We start from the raw sequence: 21,451 nt of genomic DNA, 5'->3' as shown, positions 1-21,451 counted from the left end.
TAATGTGTTTTCTCGGGGGAACAAACTGTGTCCCTGTTCTGGCCGACTTGTTCCTATTGTCATATATAAGGCTAAAACCATGGCAGATCTTATCAGAACTGATAACCATAAATCTTACCAATTCCTCCAATTTAACTTTCAGATGTATCACATATATCGAATTTCGAAGGCTTGCTCCGTATCTCGCCATTTCCGTGACGGTTGTCGATTGATGACAGACAAACTTCGATAAAACGTTTCGAGATAAGTGCTATGGTCTCTATCATGGTCTCATTGGGAAAGAAATATGTTTCCTTATTAAATATAAAGGTCGATGTTTTATGTTATGTTCTTTAGTGTGCCTTGTTGGTTCGTCATCACTAATAGTCCCCATGATAGCGACGTGACATCATTCGGATTTAAGTGGTATCTACATGGCCGGTGTTGTCGATGAAGAAGTAGACGCATACCCTTCCGGGATGTCTGGTTTCTAGTTCCCCTTATACGTTTTCACTAGTCTTCATGTAAATGTTTCCTCTGTTCATAAGTAATCCAGGTTAAATCGACTATTATGGGCGGATTGGTCGAGTGGTTAACACTCCAGCCTTCCAAGCAGGCGGCCGGGGTTCGATCCCCGAAGTCGCCGTACGCATGGATTATTAGAGAAAGTTTTTTTCTCCTGCCCACACAACTCCAACAACCAAGGTTGAGTATAAAATGGTCTGGGGTGGGTGTTGCGGTGTCTGTGCTGAAGCATTCAAGTCAGGTGGCACTATAAATGATACCGTTGGAAGCACGGTCCCACTACAAACAGAACACAATACATCTCCAGCACACATACACAGGCATAAAAATATAGGGAGATATGGGCCAGGTGGGATAGGACTAGTAGTTAGCGCCTGATAAGGCAGCTCCTGCGAATTCCTCAATTTTGTATTGATTAATTAATATATATATGCTAATTGTATTGACTGTATACAATTGTATATAGGGCGCTATATCAAATGTTGTATATTTATTTTTATTTATTAGTTCCAATATCGGCTTTGTTTGGAATTTACCCTTTTATGCTTTTTTGTGATCCACGCCTGAAAATCACGCATTTCATTAACCAAGGGTGTCATACGTTGATAGCGCCTACCCTAACTTAGTTCCAGTTAAATGCTTAAGCCCCAAGAAATTTAAAAGTGGGATTGATGACAATTTGTTTTATAATTGAAATCTACTTTTTTACATTTTGATCATGTAAAGTTATAACACACTTAAATATTTTTTGACTGAATAAATTTAGAGTGGGTTTTAATTCCCCGTCATTAATGATCAGATTTGCATATACGGTGTTAACTTCGAACATAAAAATATCATTAGATGCCATAAAACTTGCACAAAACATCATATATAACTTCTGTAAGATATGTATTCACGGATTAAGTAAATGAAGTTTTGAACACAAAGGTGTTGTTTAATAAGTAATACTTAGTATGAAGGAAATTAAACAGTATATGCGATCATGTTTGCTACACTGGTAATTAAAACCATTCAGACATAATTATAATTAATATCGATTATCTGTCATGCTACAGTCAGGAGTTGGAAACTGAAAATCTAAAAATGGCATAACTTAGTGTAAGACTATGTTTATTTGAGTAATTGACATGAAAAGCATGGTCATATATTTGCATAAACATTTAAAATAAAAAATAAAAAATCTTTAAAAAAGAATCAAAAGAAAAATCCATGCAAGTTTCTCTAGATTAAAACCAATGTAAACGATGTTTTATCCTTGAAATAACTTCTAAATTATGCTAATTGGTATATGTATCATCGGAGAAATTAGATGTGTTCAACTTCAAGGTGAAGCTGTTATTAATTAACTATATAATGATTTTTAAGAACATATCATTTTTTGTTTACTGTAACTTTTAAACATGTTAATTTTAATCCTTGTAGCGAAACCTATATAATTAAACTGTCATAAAGTTTTTAATTATTGACAAATCAACTAACGTAATTTCAATTTTAAATTTTGAAATATATAATATATATCAATCGCCGTACAAGTCAAGATATACTTCCTTTACCTTCCCGACAGTTCACTTCTAACTCACCGTGTTGTCGATGGCTCTTTATAAGTATATAAATAATCACATCAAAGTATAAAAAGACACGGATTCTGTGTCATTGGACTCACAAGTTGACGCTCTGTAGCAGCCATACAATAAACACATATTGATCACTTAAAGGTATATTTATGATGGGCTGATTACCGCGACAATTATGTTGACCCTTTAAAGCTTAAACCTCACTCCTTCTGTACGATTGTGTGTACCTTATCAATAGCGGTCCGTCTCTACCTCGAGTCCTGTTCTCCCCTCGCCGTCGTGGACCGATCCTCTTACACAATAGTTGCTACGACGCTTTGTGCCCGGGATTACCCACTTGTAGGGTTGATATGTACCTGGCGACGACAACATGGCCGTACCTGGATAACATACCTGTAGACTTCTGTGTGCAGGTGTAAAAGTCTCGTTGTGGCAATGAACACTATATCAATACAAAGTATGTGCAAATTTCTTCGGATTTGTATTACCTGTATATGATTAGAATACAAAAATGGGATTTCACCGTACATAGTGATATAAGGACACCGGTAGTAATATTACAGGTATATAGTGTGTATATGTGTTGAATTAGGCCTGTGTATACTAATAATGCTGGCGATTTATCGTCAATCAGTGTGATTTTTTACGATTTGGATTAGAGAACCAGGCCGAAATGTCGGAGCTAGAACAGGGGGAGAGTCTGGCCAGGCCCTACACGGTGGGGACCTTTCAGACCAGACTCAACGAGTTCCAACATTTCATTAAGGAAATCACGTTCCAGGATGTAGAGGCGACACCTGAGGAAAGGCGACAGATGATCACAGGTAAGACATTCGTATTGACAGTTAATCAGTAGAGGTAAATCAAAACTGATAGTGCAAAATAAACACGCCTAAACTGACTTAATGACAGACCAGGAAACACAAATATGTCATACAATTATGGATTTAGTCATACACTGAGAGGCACAAGATCATAGCAATCAATGATTACAGAAATTCGATAAAGGATTATAGATGAACATGGACGTATTCATATGAAATAATGGTCACAGATAGATACCAACAGAAGCTATGTACATCATAAGTAAACCTGAGTCAGACCCAAACAGGCATCGAGTGCTTTAAGAAACTGGCCTGCCTGTCAATGAAATTTATTCGAAAACTGTGTATTTAACCTGTTTCTAACTGTTTAAATGTCACCTTACTAGTTNTTTCCCCCCCCCCCCCCCCCCCTCCGATTCTCCGACCCCAAAACCCATCCATACACACGCGCAAACACGATTCCTCCTGAACCTCTCATCCGACTACCCACCCAATCTAAAGGGGGCCCAACCCCTCGCGTGCTCCGATCAGTTCATATATTTACCAATGTAAAATATAATTACAAACGTATGGACAGGTCTTCAAATAAAGCAATAGACACGTAAATATATACTTATATTCATAACAATACGATGTGATATATATAACACTACACTATAATCACAGCAATAATATGTGATCTGCATAACCCTACAATATGATCATAGCAATACTATGTTATAGGTATAACCCTACAATATGATCATAGCAATAATATGTGATCTGTATAACCATACAATATGATCACAGCAATAATATGTGATATGTATAACCCTACAATATGATCACAGCAATAACTTGTGATCTATATAACCCTACACTATGATCACAACAATACGATGTGATCTGTATAACCCTACACTGTGATCACAACAATACAATGTGATCTACATAACCCTACATTATGATCACAACAATAATATGTGATCTATATAACCCTACACTATGATCACAACAATAATTTGTTATATATATAACCCTACAATATGATCACAACAATAATTTGTTATATATATAACCCTACACTATGATCACAACAATACTATGTGATCTGCATAACCCTACACTATTATCACAACAATATTTTGTTATATATATAACCCTACAATATGATCAAAACAATAATGTGTTATATATATAACCCTACAATATGATCACAACAATAATTTGTTATATATATAACCCTACACTATGATAACAGCAATACGATGTGATATGTATAACCCTACACTATTATCACAACAATACTATGTGATCTGCATAACCCTACAATATGATCACAACAATAATTTGTTATATATATAACCCTACAATATGATCACAACAATAATTTGTTATATATATAACCCTACATTATGATCACAGCAATACAATGTGATATGTATAACCCTACACTATAATCACAACAATACGATGTGATATATATAACCCTACAATATGATCACAACAATAAGATGTGATATGTATATTGTAGCTATGATCACAACAATTATTTGTATTCGTCAATTTCAAGACACGATAACTAAAACAAATTTAAGGCAAAATGTAGTTAGTGTTGTGTTTGATGTCTTGCGCCATAACGTAACTTCGACATTTAAATTATCACACCTCAAATCATAAGCGCGATTTTGTTTATGAAAGGTAAATGTAGATATACAAACATCGGAACGCCCTGAATCGGAAAGGTGAAATAGGCATTAAACATATAATACATAGCCGGGGTTGTTAAAATAATCCGCCTGGTAGCGTATAATCCGTGTATTTAACGCACGTGATTATGTTCTCTAAAGTCGAATAAACACAGACATTAAAATGTAATTTATACTTTTATTAATGCAGTAATTTTATGTCACTGTTCGTGATTCTCTACTTTATGTAGTTACATCGACACGGTGATATACGTACTGTACCCCTGCGCCTTCTCCGTTGTATAAATTCCTGTTGATATACGTGCTGTACCCCTGCGCCATCTCCGTTGAATAAATTACTGTTGATGTACGTACTGTACCACTGCGCCTTCTCCGTTGTATAAATTCCTGTTGATATACGTACTGTACCCCTGCGCCTTATCCGTTGTATAAATTACTGTTGATGGACGTACTGTACCCCTGCGCCTTCGCCGTTGTATAAATTACTGTTGATGTACGTACTGTACCCCTGCGCCTTATCCGTTGTATAAATTACTGTTGATGTACGTACTGTACCCCTGCGCCTTGTCCGTTGCATAAATAACTGTTGATAAACGTGCTGTACCCCTGCGCCTTCGCCGTTGTATAAATTACTGTTGATATACGTGCTGTACCCCTGCGCCTTCGCCGTTGTATAAATTACTGTTGATGTACGTACTGTACCACTGCGCCTTCTCCGTTGTATAAATTACTGTTGATATACGTACTGTACCACTGCGCCATCTCCGTTGTATAAATTACTTTTTATATACGTGCTTTACCCCTGCGCCATCTCCGTTGTATAAATTGCTGTTGATGTACGTACTGTACCCCTGCGCCTTATCCGTTGTATAAATTACTGTTGACATACGTACTGTACCCCTGCGCCTTATCCGTTGTATAAATTACTGTTGATGGACGTACTGTACCCCTGCGCCTTCGCCGTTGTATAAATGACTGTTGATATACGTACTGTACCACTGCGCCTTCTCCGTTGTATAAATTCCTGTTGATATACGTGCTGTACCCCTGCGCCATCTCCGTTGAATAAATTACTGTTGATGTACGTACTGTACCACTGCGCCTTCTCCGTTGTATAAATAACTGTTGATAAACGTGCTGTACCCCTGCGCCTTCTCCGCTGTATAAATTACAGTCAGCTAACGACTCCCTGTTTCGGTTATTGTATCTATAAATTGTATGATGTTAACAAAACTAAACAGAACAACAGTCACTTTATCCAGAAATTTATCCCAGTTTTGTCTTACCCATAGAAGGATATAGCTTGTGTGATATATGGTTACCAGATCCCATAGCCGGGGTTGTTAAAATAATACGCCTGGTAGCGTATAATCCGTGTATTTAACGCACGTGATTATGTTCTCTAAATTCGAATAAACACAGACATTAAAATGGAATTTATACTTTTATTAATGCAGTAATTTTATGTCACTGTTCGTGATTCTCTACTTTATGTAGTTCCATCGACACGGTGATATACGTACTGTACCCCTGCGCCTTCTTCGTTGTATAAATTACTGTTGATATCCGTACTGTACCCCTGCGCCTTCTTCGTTGTATAAATTACTGTTGATAGACGTACTGTACCCCTGCGCCTTCGCCGTTGTATAAATTACTGTTGATGGACGTACTGTACCCCTGCGCCTTCTCCGTTGCATAAATAACTGTTGATAAACGTGCTGTACCCCTGCGCCTTCTCCGCTGTATAAATTACAGTCAGCTAACGACTCCCTGTTTCGGTTATTGTATCTACAACTTGTATGATGTTAACAAAACTAAACAGAACAACAGTCACTTTATCCAGAAATTTATCCCAGTTTTGTCTTACCCATAGAAGGATATAGCTTGTGTGATATATGGTTACCAGATCCGATGGATAACTTAGCTAACCATCCCGGGTATAGCTTGTGTGATATATGGTTAACAGATCCGATGTATAGCTTAGCTAACCATCCTGGGTATAGCTTGTGTGATATATGGTTACCAGAACCGATGTATAACTAAGCTAACCATCCCGGGTATATCTTGTATGATATGGGGTTACCAGAACCGATGTATAACTAAGCTAACCATCCCGGGTATATCTTATATGATATATGGTTACCAGAACCGATATATAACTTAGCTAGCCATCCCGGGTATAGCTTGTGTGATATATGGTTACCAGATCCGATGTATAACATAGCTTATACCATCCCGGGTATATCTTGTATAATATATGGTTACCAGATCCGATGTATAACTTAGATTACCATCCCGGGTATATCTTGTATGATATATGGTTACCAGATCCGATGTATAACTTAGTTAACCATCCCGGGTATATCTTGTATGATATATGGTTAACAGATCCGATGCATAACTTAACTAACCATCTCGGGTATATCTTGTATGATATATGGTTACCAGATACGATGAATAAATTAGCTTACCATCCCGGGTATATCTTGTATGATATATGTTTACCAGATCCGATGTATAACTTAGTTAACCATCCCGGGTATATCTTGTATAATATATGGTTACCAGATCCGATGTATAACTTAGTTAACCATCCCGGGTATATCTTGTATGATATATGTTTACCAGATCCGATGTATAACTTAGTTAACCATCCCGGGTATATCTTGTATGATATGGGGTTACCAGAACCGATGTATAACTTAGCTAGCCATCCCGGGTATAGCTTGTGTGATATACGGTTACCAGAACCGATGTATAACTAAGCTAACCATCCCGGGTATATCTTGTATAATATATGGTTACCAGATCCGATGTATAACTTAGTTAACCATCCCGGGTATATCTTGTGTGATATATGGTTACCAGATCCGATGTATTACTTAGCTAACCATCCCGGGTTTATCTTGTATGATATATGGTTACCAGAACCGATATATAACTTAGCTAGCCATCCCGGGTATAGCTTGTGTGATATATGGTTACCAGATCCGAGATATACAAACATCGGAACGCCCTGAATCGGAAAGGTGAAATAGGCATTAAACATATAATACATAGCCGGGGTTGTTAAAATAATACGCCTGGTAGCGTATAATCCGTGTATTTAACGCACGTGATTATGTTCTCTAAATTCGAATAAACACAGACATTAAAATGGAATTTATACTTTTATTAATGCAGTAATTTTATGTCACTGTTCGTGATTCTCTTCTTTATGTAGTTACATCGACACGGTCATATACGTACTGTACCCCTGCGCCTTCTCCGTTGCATAAATACCTGTTGATATACGTGCTGTACCCCTGCTCCATCTCCGTTGTATAAATTACTTTTTATATACGTGCTTTACCCCTGCGCCATCTCCGTTGTATAAATTGCTGTTGATATACGTGCTGTACCCCTGCGCCTTCTCCGTTGTATAAATTACAGTCAGCTAACGACTCCCTGTTTCGGTTATTGTATCTATAACTTGTATGATGTTAACAAAACTAAACAGAACAAAAGTCACTTTATCCAGAAATTTATCCCAGTTTTGTCTTACCCATAGAAGGATATAGCTTGTGTGATATATGGTTACCAGATCCGATGTATAGCTTAGCTAACCATCCTGGGTATAGCTTGTGTGATATATGGTTACCAGAACCGATGTATAACTTAGCTAACCATCCCGGGTATAGCTTGTGTGATTTATGGTTACCAGAACCGATGTATAACATAGCTAACCATCCCGGGTATATCTTATATGATATATGGTTACCAGAACCGATGTATAACATAGCTAACCATCCCGGGTATATCTTGTATGATATATGGTTACCAGAACCGATGTATAACTAAGCTAACCATCCCGGGTATATCTTGTATGATATATGGTTACCAGATCCGATGTATAACTTAGCTTACCATCCCGGGTATATCTTGTATGATATATGGTTACCAGAACCGATGTTTAACATAGCTAACCATCCCGGGTATATCTTGTATGATATATGGTTACCAGAACCGATGTATAACTTAGCTAGCCATCCCGGGTATAGCTTGTGTGATATACGGTTACCAGAACCGATGTATAACTTAGCTAACCATCCCGGGTATATCTTGTGTGATATATGGTTACCAGATCCGATGTATAACTTAGCTAACCATCCCGGGTATATCTTGTATGATATATGGTTACCAGAACCGATGTATAACTTAGCTAACCATCCCGGGTATATCTAGTATGATATATGGTTACCAGATCCGATGTATAACATAGCTTATACCATCCCGGGTATATCTTGTATGATATATGGTTTCCAGAACCGATGTATAAATTAGCTAACCATCCCGGGCATATCTTGTCTAGTAGTTTCCTATCCTAGGTATATATTGCCTATATAAGCAAATACTACCAGATAAATTGTGTCTAATAGCCTCCTATCATTGGTATATATATCATATTAGCTAACTTTCCCGGCTAAATTCTGTCTAGTAGCCTCATGGCCTGGGTTTATATAGCCTGTTAGCTAACTTTCCCGGCTAAATTCTGTATTACCCTCATGGCCTGTGTATATATAGCCTATCAGCTAACTTTCATGGCTAAATTCTGTCTAATAGCCTCCTATCCTGGATATGTATGTCATATTAGCTAACTATCCCGGGTAAATCTTGTCTAATGGCCACATGGACTGGGTATATATATGTCATATAAGCTAATTTTCCTGGGTATATCTTATCTAGATGCTTCCTCTCCTGGGTATATATAGCATATTCGCTAATTTTCCTGGGTATATCTTATCTAGATGCCTCCTCTCCTGGGTATATAGAGCATATTCGCTAATTTTCATAGGTATATCTTATCTAGATGCCTTCTCTCCTGGGTATATATAGCATACTAGCTAATTATCCCGGCTAAATGCTGTCTAGTAGCATCATCTCCTGGGTATTTCTTGCCAATTAGCTAACTATCCCGGCTAAATTCTGTCTAGTAGCCTCGTGGCCTGGGTATATCTCGCCTATTAGCTAACTTTCCCGACTAAATTCTGCCTAATAGCCTCATGGCCTGGGTATAAATAGCCTATTAGCTAATTTTCCCGGCTAAATTCTGTCTAGTAGCATCATGGCCTGGGTATTTCTTGCCTATTAGCTAACTATGCCGGCTAAATTCTGTCAAGTAGCCTCTTATCCCGGTGTGTCTAGTCTAGCATGTTATCCTAGGGATATCTTGACAAGTAGCCTGCTATCCCGGATACATTTTGTACAGTAGCCTCTAATAACGAATATATCTTGTCTAGTAGCTAATTTATCGCAGATTAATCTTGTTTAGTAGCCTCATGTCTCGGGTGTACATACATGTAGTCAAGTTGCTTTGTTCCAAGGGTATATCTTGTCTAGTATAATCTTTTAGCGGCATATCTGATCTGATAGCTAACTATCCGGGGTATATCATGTCTCGTAGCTTAATTAACACACAAGATATACTCTATCCAGTAGCTTATTATTATATCTTGACTATCAGCTAAATATCCTTGCTAAATTTTGTCTTGTTGCCGGATTTGTCTTGGGTATTAGCTAAATATCCGGAGTATACTGTTTCTAGTTGCCACTATTCACGAACAGATCGTGTCTAGTATCTTACTATCCCCGACTTATCGTGTATATAGTAGTTAACCTTCCCGGTTACATCTTGTCTAACAGCTAGATATCATAGCAGCTAGATATCAGGAGTATATAGTGTCTAGTATCTTACGATCTCCGGCTTATCTTGGTAGTTAACTTTCCCGGGTACATCTTGTCTAGTAGCTAGATATTAGGAGTGTATCGGGGCTAGTATCTTACTATCCCAGACTTAGCTTGTATATAGTAGTTAACCTTCCCGGTTACATCTTGTCTAGCAGCTAGATATCAGGAGTGTATAGTGTCTAGTATCTTACTATCTCCGGCTTATCTTGTATTGTAGTTAACTTTCCCGGTTACATCTTGTCTAGCAGCTAGATATCAGGAGTGTATCGTGTCTAGTATCTTACTATCTTTATCTTGTATTGTAGTTAACTTTCCCGGTTACATCTTGGCTAGCAGCTAGATATCAGGAGTGTATAGTGTCTAGTATCTTACGATCTCCGGCTTATCTTGTATTGTAGTTCACTTTCCCGGTTACATCTTGTCTAGCAGCTATATATCAGGAGCGTATCGTGTCTAGTATCTTACTATCTCCGGCTTATTTTGTATATAGTAGTTAACTTTCCCGGTTTCATCTTGTCTAGTAGCTAGATATCAGGGGTGTATCGTGTCTAGTATCTTACTATCTCCGGTTTATCTTGTATATAGTAGTTAACTTTCCCGGTTAAATCTTGTCTAGTAGCTAGATATCAGGAGTGTATCGTGTCTAGTATTTTACTATCCCCGACTTATCTTGTATATAGTAGTTACCTTTCCCGGTTACATCTTGTCTAGCAGCTAGATATCAGGAGTTTATCGTGTCTAGTATCTTACTATCCCCGACTTATCTTTTATATAGTAGTTAACTTTCCCGGTTACATCTTGGCTAGCAGCTAGATATCAGGAGTGTATAGTGTCTAGTATCTTACTATCTCCGGCTTATCTTATATATAATAGTTAACTTTCCCAGTGTCTAGTATCTTACTATCTCCGGCTTATTTTGTATATAGTAGTTAACTTTCCCGGTTACATATTGTCTAGCAGCTAGATATCAGGAGTGTATCATGTCTAGTATCTTACTATCTCCGGCTTATTTTGTATATAGTAGTTAACTTTCCCGGTAACATCTTGTCTAGTAGCTAGATATCAGGAGTGTATCGTGTCTAGTATCTTTCTATCTCCGGCTTATCTTGTATATAGTAGTTAACTTTCCCGGTTACATCTTGTCTAGTAGCTAGATATCAGGAGTGTATCGTGTCTAGTATCTTACTATCCCCGACTTATCTTGTATATAGTAGTTAACTTTCCCGGTTACATCTTGTCTAGTAGCTAGATATCAGGAGTGTATCGTGTCTAGTATCTTACTATCCCCGACTTATCTTGTATATAGTAGTTAACTTTCCCGGTTACATCTTGTCTAGTAGCTAGATATCAGGAGTGTATCGTGTCTAGTATCTTACTATCCCCGACTTATCTTGTATATAGTAGTTAACTTTCCCGGTTACATCTTGTCTAGTAGCTAGATATCAGGAGTGTATCGTGTCTAGTATCTTACTATCCCCGACTTATCTTGTATATAGTAGTTAACTTTCCCGGTTACATCTTGTCTAGTAGCTAGATATCAGGAGTGTATCGTGTCTAGTATCTTACTATCCCCGACTTATCTTGTATATAGTAGTTAACTTTCCCGGTTACATCTTGTCTAGTAGCTAGATATCAGGAGTGTATCGTGTCTAGTATCTTACTATCCCCGACTTATCTTGTATATAGTAGTTAACTTTCCCGGTTACATCTTGTCTAGTAGCTAGATATCAGGAGTGTATCGTGTCTAGTATCTTACTATCCCCGACTTATCTTGTATATAGTAGTTAACTTTCCCGGTTACATCTTGTCTAGTAGCTAGATATCAGGAGTGTATCGTGTCTAGTATCTTACTATCCCCGACTTATCTTGTATATAGTAGTTAACTTTCCCGGTTACATCTTGTCTAGTAGCTAGATATCAGGAGTGTATCGTGTCTAGTATCTTACTATCCCCGACTTATCTTGTATATAGTAGTTAACTTTCCCGGTTACATCTTGTCTAGTAGCTAGATATCAGGAGTGTATCGTGTCTAGTATCTTACTATCCCCGACTTATCTTGTATATAGTAGTTAACTTTCCCGGTTACATCTTGTCTAGTAGCTAGATATCAGGAGTGTATCGTGTCTAGTATCTTACTATCCCCGACTTATCTTGTATATAGTAGTTAACTTTCCCGGTTACATCTTGTCTAGTAGCTAGATATCAGTAGTGTATCGTGTCTAGTATCTTACTATCCCCGACTTATCTTGTATATAGTAGTTAACTTTCCCGGTAACATCTTGTCTAGTAGCTAGATATCAGGAGTGTATCGTGTCTAGTATCTTATTATCTCCGGCTTATCTTGTATATAGTAGTTAACTTTCCCGGTTACATCTTGTCTAGTAGCTAGATATCAGGAGTGTATCGTGTCTAGTAGCTAACTTCCCTGACTTAGAGTCTTCTTGACAGCAGCCATTGACATTATCAAGTGCTCACAGGTCGTTAAGCCTTATGTAACCTAAATAATTCCGGAGTCTTCTCCCGTCAGAATGACAAAGCCAGTCGGGCAGTGAAGAAGACTAGCCTTATCTAACTATGTCGAGCGCTTTATCTCATAAATGTCATTTAAAAAGATTGCCATATTGATATGCAAATGATATATCTTTCCTCAACGGCAAATCTATCGGGTGATATCGCCATGTTGGAGCCATGCGTTGCACGTTGCATTTCACTTCCGGTTGGGGCCCGAACCTGCTGCACGTGTTTTGACCTTAAGTTTATAACGGTTAACAGCATACATTATTGCTTGGATCAAAAGAAAATGACTCAGTTATGTCAATTAGTATGCTCAGTGAAATCACTGCGTGGTGTAAAAACCCCGAGAATAGTCTACACATTTTTCTTCTACCCCATCTCTTTCGGTTCTGAGCTAGCCTCCGTTGGTTGTCGCTTGCTTTACCATAAAATTGCTCTAAATGGCCTTATTGTGTCGATAGGGCATTAAACCATAAATAAACAAAAAAGTCAAAATACTTGCTGTTTTTTAGGATGTAGTATATATATATTTTGTGTATATCGCATTTTACCAGGTGAAAATTATTGATTTTCAGCAGCATGCGTTATTCATATTATTTATAATTGTGGTGAACAAATGCACGGCAATGACCACTGCCTCTGTTAGCGTTGTTACAAAAAGTAAATGGAATCCTATCCACAATGGCTTGTGACTTGTTCACTGTCTTTATATTCGGCTAGAAAATACCCCTATATTATAGATAGAAATCGACAGACCATATATAAGGGACACGGATACGGGGTATTTGTCGTATTTCGGTGCTTGACACATCGCGTGAGTTCTAGGGGAAGTTCAGTAGAGTGGAATAAGGCGACATCAGGTGGATGTTATGCGTATAAACTGTACCTGTCAATATACAACAAATGCCTTCAGTGAGAACCACTTTCGCTAATATGCGTCTCGGCCGATCGGAGAGAATGGGTTTAACAGGCGAGTAACATTTGAGAAAACTGACACTCCGTCGGTACAATGGCGGCAATGAAGGGTACAATACAACACAGAAAACGGTACGGATAATTATGACACGGATCTGTAACAGTAATGGTAAATGGCCATGTCGCCGGCTACCGTTATTGACACTTAAAAGTCGAGACAAAATCTATTGCCTCTTTAAGTCTACACGAAATCTATACACCGCTTGTAACAACGGCGGTGATATTTGTCTGTGAAACACTGCACGTTCACAATCTGTTGTGTGTACATTTTTTTATATGTTTATGTTGAAACTGTTTCACAATGGAACAATGAAAATGCGCACGATATTTTGACAAATTGCCATGCTTTATTGAATAGGTCTCGTGTTTTTTAAAAACCTGATGAAGTATTTATTGTCAAGAAGGGAGTATATACATACACCATACACAATCTCGGTTGTATGCATTCAGCCGCCGGACAATGGGGGCTACTGGTCGATTTTGAACATTAAAATTCTTTAACAGTTTATTACGATATTTGAGAAGATGATGTTTTTTTAAATTCTGAAACAGTCACACAAGCAGCAGCCAGAAACACTGATTACTGGTAGTACAGTGTTATATACACAACCCGTAACTGATTGTTCGTATTATTTACGATGTGATGAAAGTTGTATATTATGTAATTGCCATCAACGTTGTATGATGCCTTAACGTGTGCTTTGTGAACGATTTATCTTTCTTAGTTGATCATATTATTTACCAGAGTGAAATCGATGCATGTATTCGTGTTAAATGTGTTACCAATGACATAACCAAAAAAGTTTGAATTGCCATTCATAAAAGAAATATTATCAGTGGAACTCTCTTTAAAAGGAGGTAATGTCACAGTTGGATAGTAGCATATATCTTTAAGGTGACATGTATGATATCACTTACGAGAAAACGTTCTTAAATGACCTTAGCTGTTGATAAGACGATAAACAAAATAAAACCAAACTTACGAGAAAAGGCGATATTAAAAGTAAAATATATGACTGAACAGCGCGAAAAAACAACTAAAACATAGTATGTCGTGTACAAACACAAAACATGTGATCGCTGAAGTCATACAAATGTAGGAAATATATTCGAACTATGTCACACGGTCATAAAGACGTTTGTTTATCTCCTTTATCGTTGCATATATCACATTTACCTCCATGTAATCTACGCAGTATACCGAACGCTATAGCCGAGACGGTTGGTCCACAATAATACTTGCACGGATAACGTTCATGAAATAATTGATTCACTTGTAACATCCAGAATGCACACCCTTTCCATGTCTACTTCCGGTTAACTTACTTCACACTACGGTCCCTCTGGGGGTATGATGTGAAAAAAGTGTTTATCAATTTAAACTGTCGATATCAGCTCAATACACCCGCCAGGGCGGCACTAACGCTCACACATATGTAATACAGCGGTCTTGTATCAATATGAAATACCCGGAAAATATGACGCATTGACGAAGCAGTGTGAAGAGAATCCATAATCAAATGGTACCCCGGTCCTGTTTGCGCGCATCATACGGTATACGAAATTGGATGAGCATCAGATTGTATTTATCTGTCAAATGTATTTTATATTTTATAGACTTTGCATGATATCAATGGCATATTTAAATACAGCTAAACAGAAGCGGATATATATATATATTTCGAAAGGAGTGGTGTATTTTTGCGTCCTCGTGCATTTTGTACATGAAGGAAGGAGCCCTGGGTGCATCGGTCCGTCCTTGAATCCATTACTCATTGAGCTATGTTTTATAGCCCTAACGGTATTCATAGGTTAACTTGGAGGACAGATAACGAAATTCTAAATAGTTAAGGACAATAAGGAAAGAAGTGTACCAAAATATTGAATAATAAATCACTTACATAATACATTACCAAGACATTACATGAATTCTTGCTGAACATGTCATCAGCAAAATGATTCTGATCTATGCTATACTGTGCTTAAGCCAGTTAATCTCATGATCGCGAAACATTTTACCACTTTTGTGTGTGTAATATTCAGCATATCTGTCAAACTATTCCTTGACTTCTGTTAAATATCTTCATACTAGTGGAAGGATCTGAATGGGCTCAATCAAACTCTTTTAACAATGTTTCCATGGGGCCTGTTCGTTTCTGCGGAACAACCGATTTGTCTGTTTTTAAATGTAACATTTTTGGGTATAAATCCTGGTGGACCTGCAAATGTTTATGCAGGCCTTGCAAGGCTTTGCCAAAGGTCGCCTGAAAGCAGCATCAGATTGCTAGCTCCGACCTTATTTCATAAACGAACAACTCTGATCAAACGGGTTCAACCGTTTGGATCAATATAAACGAAAGCGGCCATGGTGATAGGGTCAGACGATCTGACATGGGGGAATTGGTTCTCTAACATTTATAAAATATGGTTGTTTATAACTTCCGGTCTTCTCAACAATAAAGTCTACTTTGTAGATGGTGGGACTACTCAAGGGTCATTTTGAAGTTGCGCTATCATAATGAAAAGTGATAATGCCGGCCACATTATTCTATTCGGCTATCCAGATGTCAATTTGCTCTCCTTGACCATATTAATGTCGACTTATTTCGGTACCTGTCTTGGAAAGGTTAAAGGAGTGTCGCCTCATGAAATCATTCTCAAATAATTGGTGTTGACTTGAAGGCCGATTATTAAAAGGTAGCACGTTGTATAATTATGGCGATATGATGTACGTGCTTCTTTAAATAGTACACGCCAATCCAAATTTAAATACGTTTATGACCCAACTGCCATAATATGCATGTCAAATGCATTGACGAACATTCGTGTTATCGCAATAATCCCATACGAGTCTGTCACACAATCATGAAGTGGGATAACGCAGGCCTATAGGCTTTTTGTCCAGGAGATAGTCTGCAATATGCACCTATATTTCATGTGTATTGTGAATATTGAGAAACCTGTTGATAGCGGGATTAGTGTCGTAAAGTGGACAAAATTCAAATGGTGTGTTTCGGCAATGTTCTGTGACAGACAAGACTAACGGAATTAAAATTTCACTACGTGTGTCCAAACTTCTATAGCGCCCGGTGTTAACCAGGCTTAGACACTGTGCCATGTTGACCTAAACAGTAGACTCGCGGAGACTTAAAACACATTTTAAAATTCTGATCGGGAGACGCTTACCATAACACCTTTTATTTCTTACAGCTTAATGTGCTTTTAATACGTACTTAAATTGTATGTGTCTGAACATTTGTTGTCATTTATCATCAGAAAGTTTGCCGAGAACAATTGTATGAACACATCATTAAATGCTCCGAGATCCTTTGGTATCCAATTCAAACTTTTCTTTGTGATCCAATTTCAAACGTTCAAATTTCATTTTTTTTTCTGCAAATATTAGGAGTATTTTGGTGTAAATTATCTGAAGGTTAATATTCTTAATACCTGGATATGCATACTATTTTTTTTCTCCAAGTTTTTTGTTATGAAATATCTGTCGTTTAATACCTTAGAATCTTGGTAAACTAGACCCAGACAGGATAATGCTATTAGTTTGGATCATCGCTGTAATGTGTTTGACATATTAATGTTGACTTATTGTGGTACCTGTCTGGAAAGGTTAAAGGAGTGTCGCCTCCTGAAAACATTCTCAAATAATTGGTGTTGACTTGAAGGCCGATAATTAAAAGGTAGCACGTTGTATAATTATGGCGATATTATGATGTACGTGCTTCTTTAAATAGTACACGCCAATCCAAATTTGAAATACGTTTATGACCTAACTGCCATAATGTGCATGCCAAACAAAATCTTCAATAACGTGTTATTCACCACGTTAATTACAAGGTAACTCAAGGAGTGTTAACATTATCTCAGATTTAAAACTGAACCTTTTATTTGGAAATGCTCATTTACAAATATGGGGAGACGGCAAATGATAACGCCCTACTGGCCGCACAGTCTACCTAGCTTTGTACCGTACGTTGTGTCAACCGGCCGGATATGAGAAGCTATTGCCGGATGTGACGACCTCTCACCGGAAGTGGTGACTTCTTGCCGGTTGTGATGACCCCTCGCCGGATTGCGGAGTTTCTACAGCACACAATAGAAATTCATATTATAGACACATTATTAGACATTGGTCCTGGCCACATCATTCGAACCGGATATCGATATGTTTAATGTCATCTTGTTGTTGTTTCCAAGAAGAGAATATGAAAAACCATTGGTGTTTTTGCAATTACCAGATACGAGTCTGTCATACAATCACGCAATGGGATACTGCAGGCCTATATCTTTTCTGCTGGAGATCTGTTAATGTTTCATAACTGTAACTATAAACAGAATATCAGCTGTGTATATGTAAGGGGTGTCCGATGATTCACTTACCTATACAAAATGTGCATTCGGTCTCCGGATAACAGTAAGTAGAAATCAAATTAAGTATTATAAAACGTGACCAGTAATGTTAAATAAACGTTTTCGGTCTGAGTAAATAATATTAAATATTTACATTTACGCTGTAGAGACTTAAGATAAACGTACCAACCGAAAGTGTTGATATAAACAAAACACAGCAAGAACTATTACGTAAATGTTTTCAAATCGGAACTGTTCGGGTATTTCCGCCATACCGTAGATCAGTCATGGCGTGCCGTTAAATTCAAATTATGACGAAGAATTGTGGCATTCTTCCTGCAAAAATTGCTGTTTCACAAACTGATTACAGTTTTAAAAAGACCAACAGATACTATTTCCCGCGAGAAGGGGGACAGTTTGTGCTATGATTGTGTAATCTATGTTTGGAATGGGCTTCCCAAAGATATTTAACTGAACACACGGTTTATGTACAAACACATGTTTATCATGTATTCCAGACCCTGTATCCCAGCAAATGTATATGACATTTCTAATTTGGCTTATAATTGTTAAAATCCACGTAGAATTGTTGTGGAACTATGAAATGATCCACAAACAGCCAGAGCCAGTACGGAAATATAACAATTAAAAATAGATATATCCTGTTTATTAATAGAACACACACACATATATATATATAACAGCTACAGAAGAGACAGTTGTCATGAGCTCAGGCAAGTAGTTTGTTCGAGTGGTTTGTTTTGGCCGGATCCCTTACACAAAGTTGTTGAGCTGTCATGGTGAAGCACTTTGGATCAGCTCGAGAACCGCCCTCCTTACCGTTTCGGACGCCATGTATATTCATCAAAAACGAATTTGTCAAGTTATCTACGCGTATGCGAAAAGTCGACGTTTTGTGTTTCAACTTTTTATACTCTAGTTGAGAGATGACTCTTTCTACATTTCGACCACTCTATTGACAGAAAGATATTTTCAGCGTTAGGGCCACTCCAATTTGAAAGAAGCAACTCACGTTTGAACCTTTCCGATTGGTAGACGTCCACTCAATATGCGATGAAATGACCCGATTTGAATGTAAAGCATGGTAACCTATGTTTTTATGGCAAAACCTTAATCGGAAATCTTCTGTGTTGTGCCCTCTCCAATTTAAAGATGTAACATTTTTTGTTGTCCTATCTGGATATGCAAATTATCGTCCTAAGGCCAAGCTATGCGACATTGTTTTTCTTTCATCGAGACATGTCCTTTTTTGTGTTTCGGAAGCTTCTATTGGAAATCGATATTTTGATCACTGAAAACTTGGAGATGCAACTTTCTGCATTTGGACCACTCTAGATATTGTTACTTTAGGGGACGTGACTTCTTGTGTTTTGATTAATCGAGATTTAATGGTTTTAAAATACCAGCGTCATTATCATAAACTTTTTGTTTTTAATGACATTGCGTTCAAAGGTCAAGAGTACCTTATGAATATTCATGTTTTAGTCGTCCAGCGTCTGACAGATACAGTAACTTCACTTCATACAGAGGCTGGTTTAAATAAGGTAATTATTGAGGTTTGTTTGTTACGTAATCTCTACATCATCACCTAAACACAAAGCATGGCTATATGATAAAAAAATGCATCTATTTAGAATCCATCAATATGGAGAAGTACATTAGATCATGCATTAACGAATCGTTGGACCAATACATGTTCCTGTGCTGCATTTCCCCGAAAATTGACAATTGTCCTACCCGACAACAGGAAATGGAAGTAAGCTATAGGTATCCACACACTTTATAAATCTAGTATTAAAACCGGAACACAGACCTAGATCGCTTACACAACATGTAAGGATCCCCACACCACTGCCAGAAACAGTTACTAAGAATTGTAAACTGTTTTTTTCCTGGCATGACTAAAGATTCGATAAATCATTTCTGAAAAGAAAACCATATCTTTCCCAATTCTTATGAAAAATCATGAAGATGAAATAAACAAAATATAATCAACTGTTCTAAGTGTAAAATTTCAGCGGGGCTACCGGGATTCGAACCATGTACTTCAGATTATCATACTATCCGGCTCTAACCATTATAACTACCTGATCAACGGAAGTGTTCTATCCCAACTGTACTGCCAGTGTATCCAAACGGAAGTTAGGGGAGGTTACTCTGTGTCGGAAAATACACAGTGCAATGGGAAAAGGATCCATAACAAGAATGTTTTCTAGTTTACAGAAAGTGCCGACAGTTCCCGGTTGATTTTATGTAAGTCATCACACCTTACGGTAATACTTAACAGTGGGGGACAACTCTATTTAACCTAATGAACGAATTGATATCTTTCTAAAATTGATTATTGTGTCATTTTATTACGGCCACGGGGCAGCTTTCTTCAGCCTAATATCAGATAGGAATGGCTTATTGAATTTATTATGTACACAATCTAATAAACATCTACATAGCGTTGTGTGCTGCGTGAATTTAAAAACCAATTTATATGCATTGTGACGCTGGTATGCAAACTGTAGTGGTTCTATATGGAATCAATAGCCGGGTATACATGTAGTTCAAGCACTCCATAAATCTAGTGCTCAACAGCACTCTGAGATAACTCAAGCTACAGAGAAATCAAGTCCCGTACATTTATTGAGACTTCTCGGGTAGATTATTGAGACACGACACCTGAGCTGTGACTTTTTAGGTAGACTGTGGAGACAAACACTAAATTTGCTGAAACTTATCAGGTAGATTATAGAGACACACACTACATTTACTGAGACTTATCAGGTAGACTATACAGACACACACTACCGTTACTGAGCCTTATCAGGTAGACTATACAGACACACACCACCGTTACTGAGACTTATCAAGTAGACTATAGAGACACACGATACCGTTTCTGAGACTTATCAGGTAGATTATAGATACACACACTACATTTACTGAAACTTACCAGGTAGACTATAGAGACACACGATACCGTTACTGAGACTTATAAGGTAGATTATAGAGACACACACTACCTTTACTGAGACTTATCAGGTAGACTATAGAGACACACACTACCGTTATTGAGACTTATCAGGTAGGCTATAGAGACACACGTTACCGTTACTGAGACTGATCAGGTAGACTATACAGACACACGCTCCCGTTCCTGAGACTTATCAGGAAGACTATACAGACACACACCACCGTTACTGAGACTGATCAGGTAGACTATACAGACACACGCTCCCGTTCCTGAGACTTATCAGGCAGACTA

At 37.7% G+C, this 21,451-nt stretch overlaps 1 protein-coding gene across 7 annotated transcripts in view; it reads left to right on the top strand.

Annotated features, from left to right (window-relative positions):
* Positions 1-2,413: 2,413 nt before the first annotated feature.
* Positions 2,414-21,451, top strand: part of LOC110447036 (WD repeat-containing protein 64-like) — a 72,654-nt gene continuing 53,616 nt past the window's right edge. For 6 of the 7 annotated variants that reach the window (XM_021492439.1, XM_021492437.1, XM_021492438.1 and 3 more), the window contains exon 1: positions 2,414-2,905. In XM_021492439.1, the coding sequence (XP_021348114.1) occupies positions 2,755-2,905 (151 nt within the window). In that variant the 5' untranslated portion in view covers positions 2,414-2,754. Of the gene's footprint in view, positions 2,906-18,198; positions 18,239-21,451 lie in introns of those variants that run through there. The other variant, XM_021492440.1, reaches the window with a different exon arrangement.

Source organism: Mizuhopecten yessoensis, unplaced genomic scaffold, assembly GCF_002113885.1.
Source record: "Mizuhopecten yessoensis strain PY_sf001 unplaced genomic scaffold, ASM211388v2 scaffold3135, whole genome shotgun sequence".
In the NCBI taxonomy this organism is placed as follows: domain Eukaryota; kingdom Metazoa; phylum Mollusca; class Bivalvia; order Pectinida; family Pectinidae; genus Mizuhopecten; species Mizuhopecten yessoensis.
Note: the sequence above shows the minus strand (reverse complement) of the source record. Positions and strands in the feature narration are given on the sequence as shown.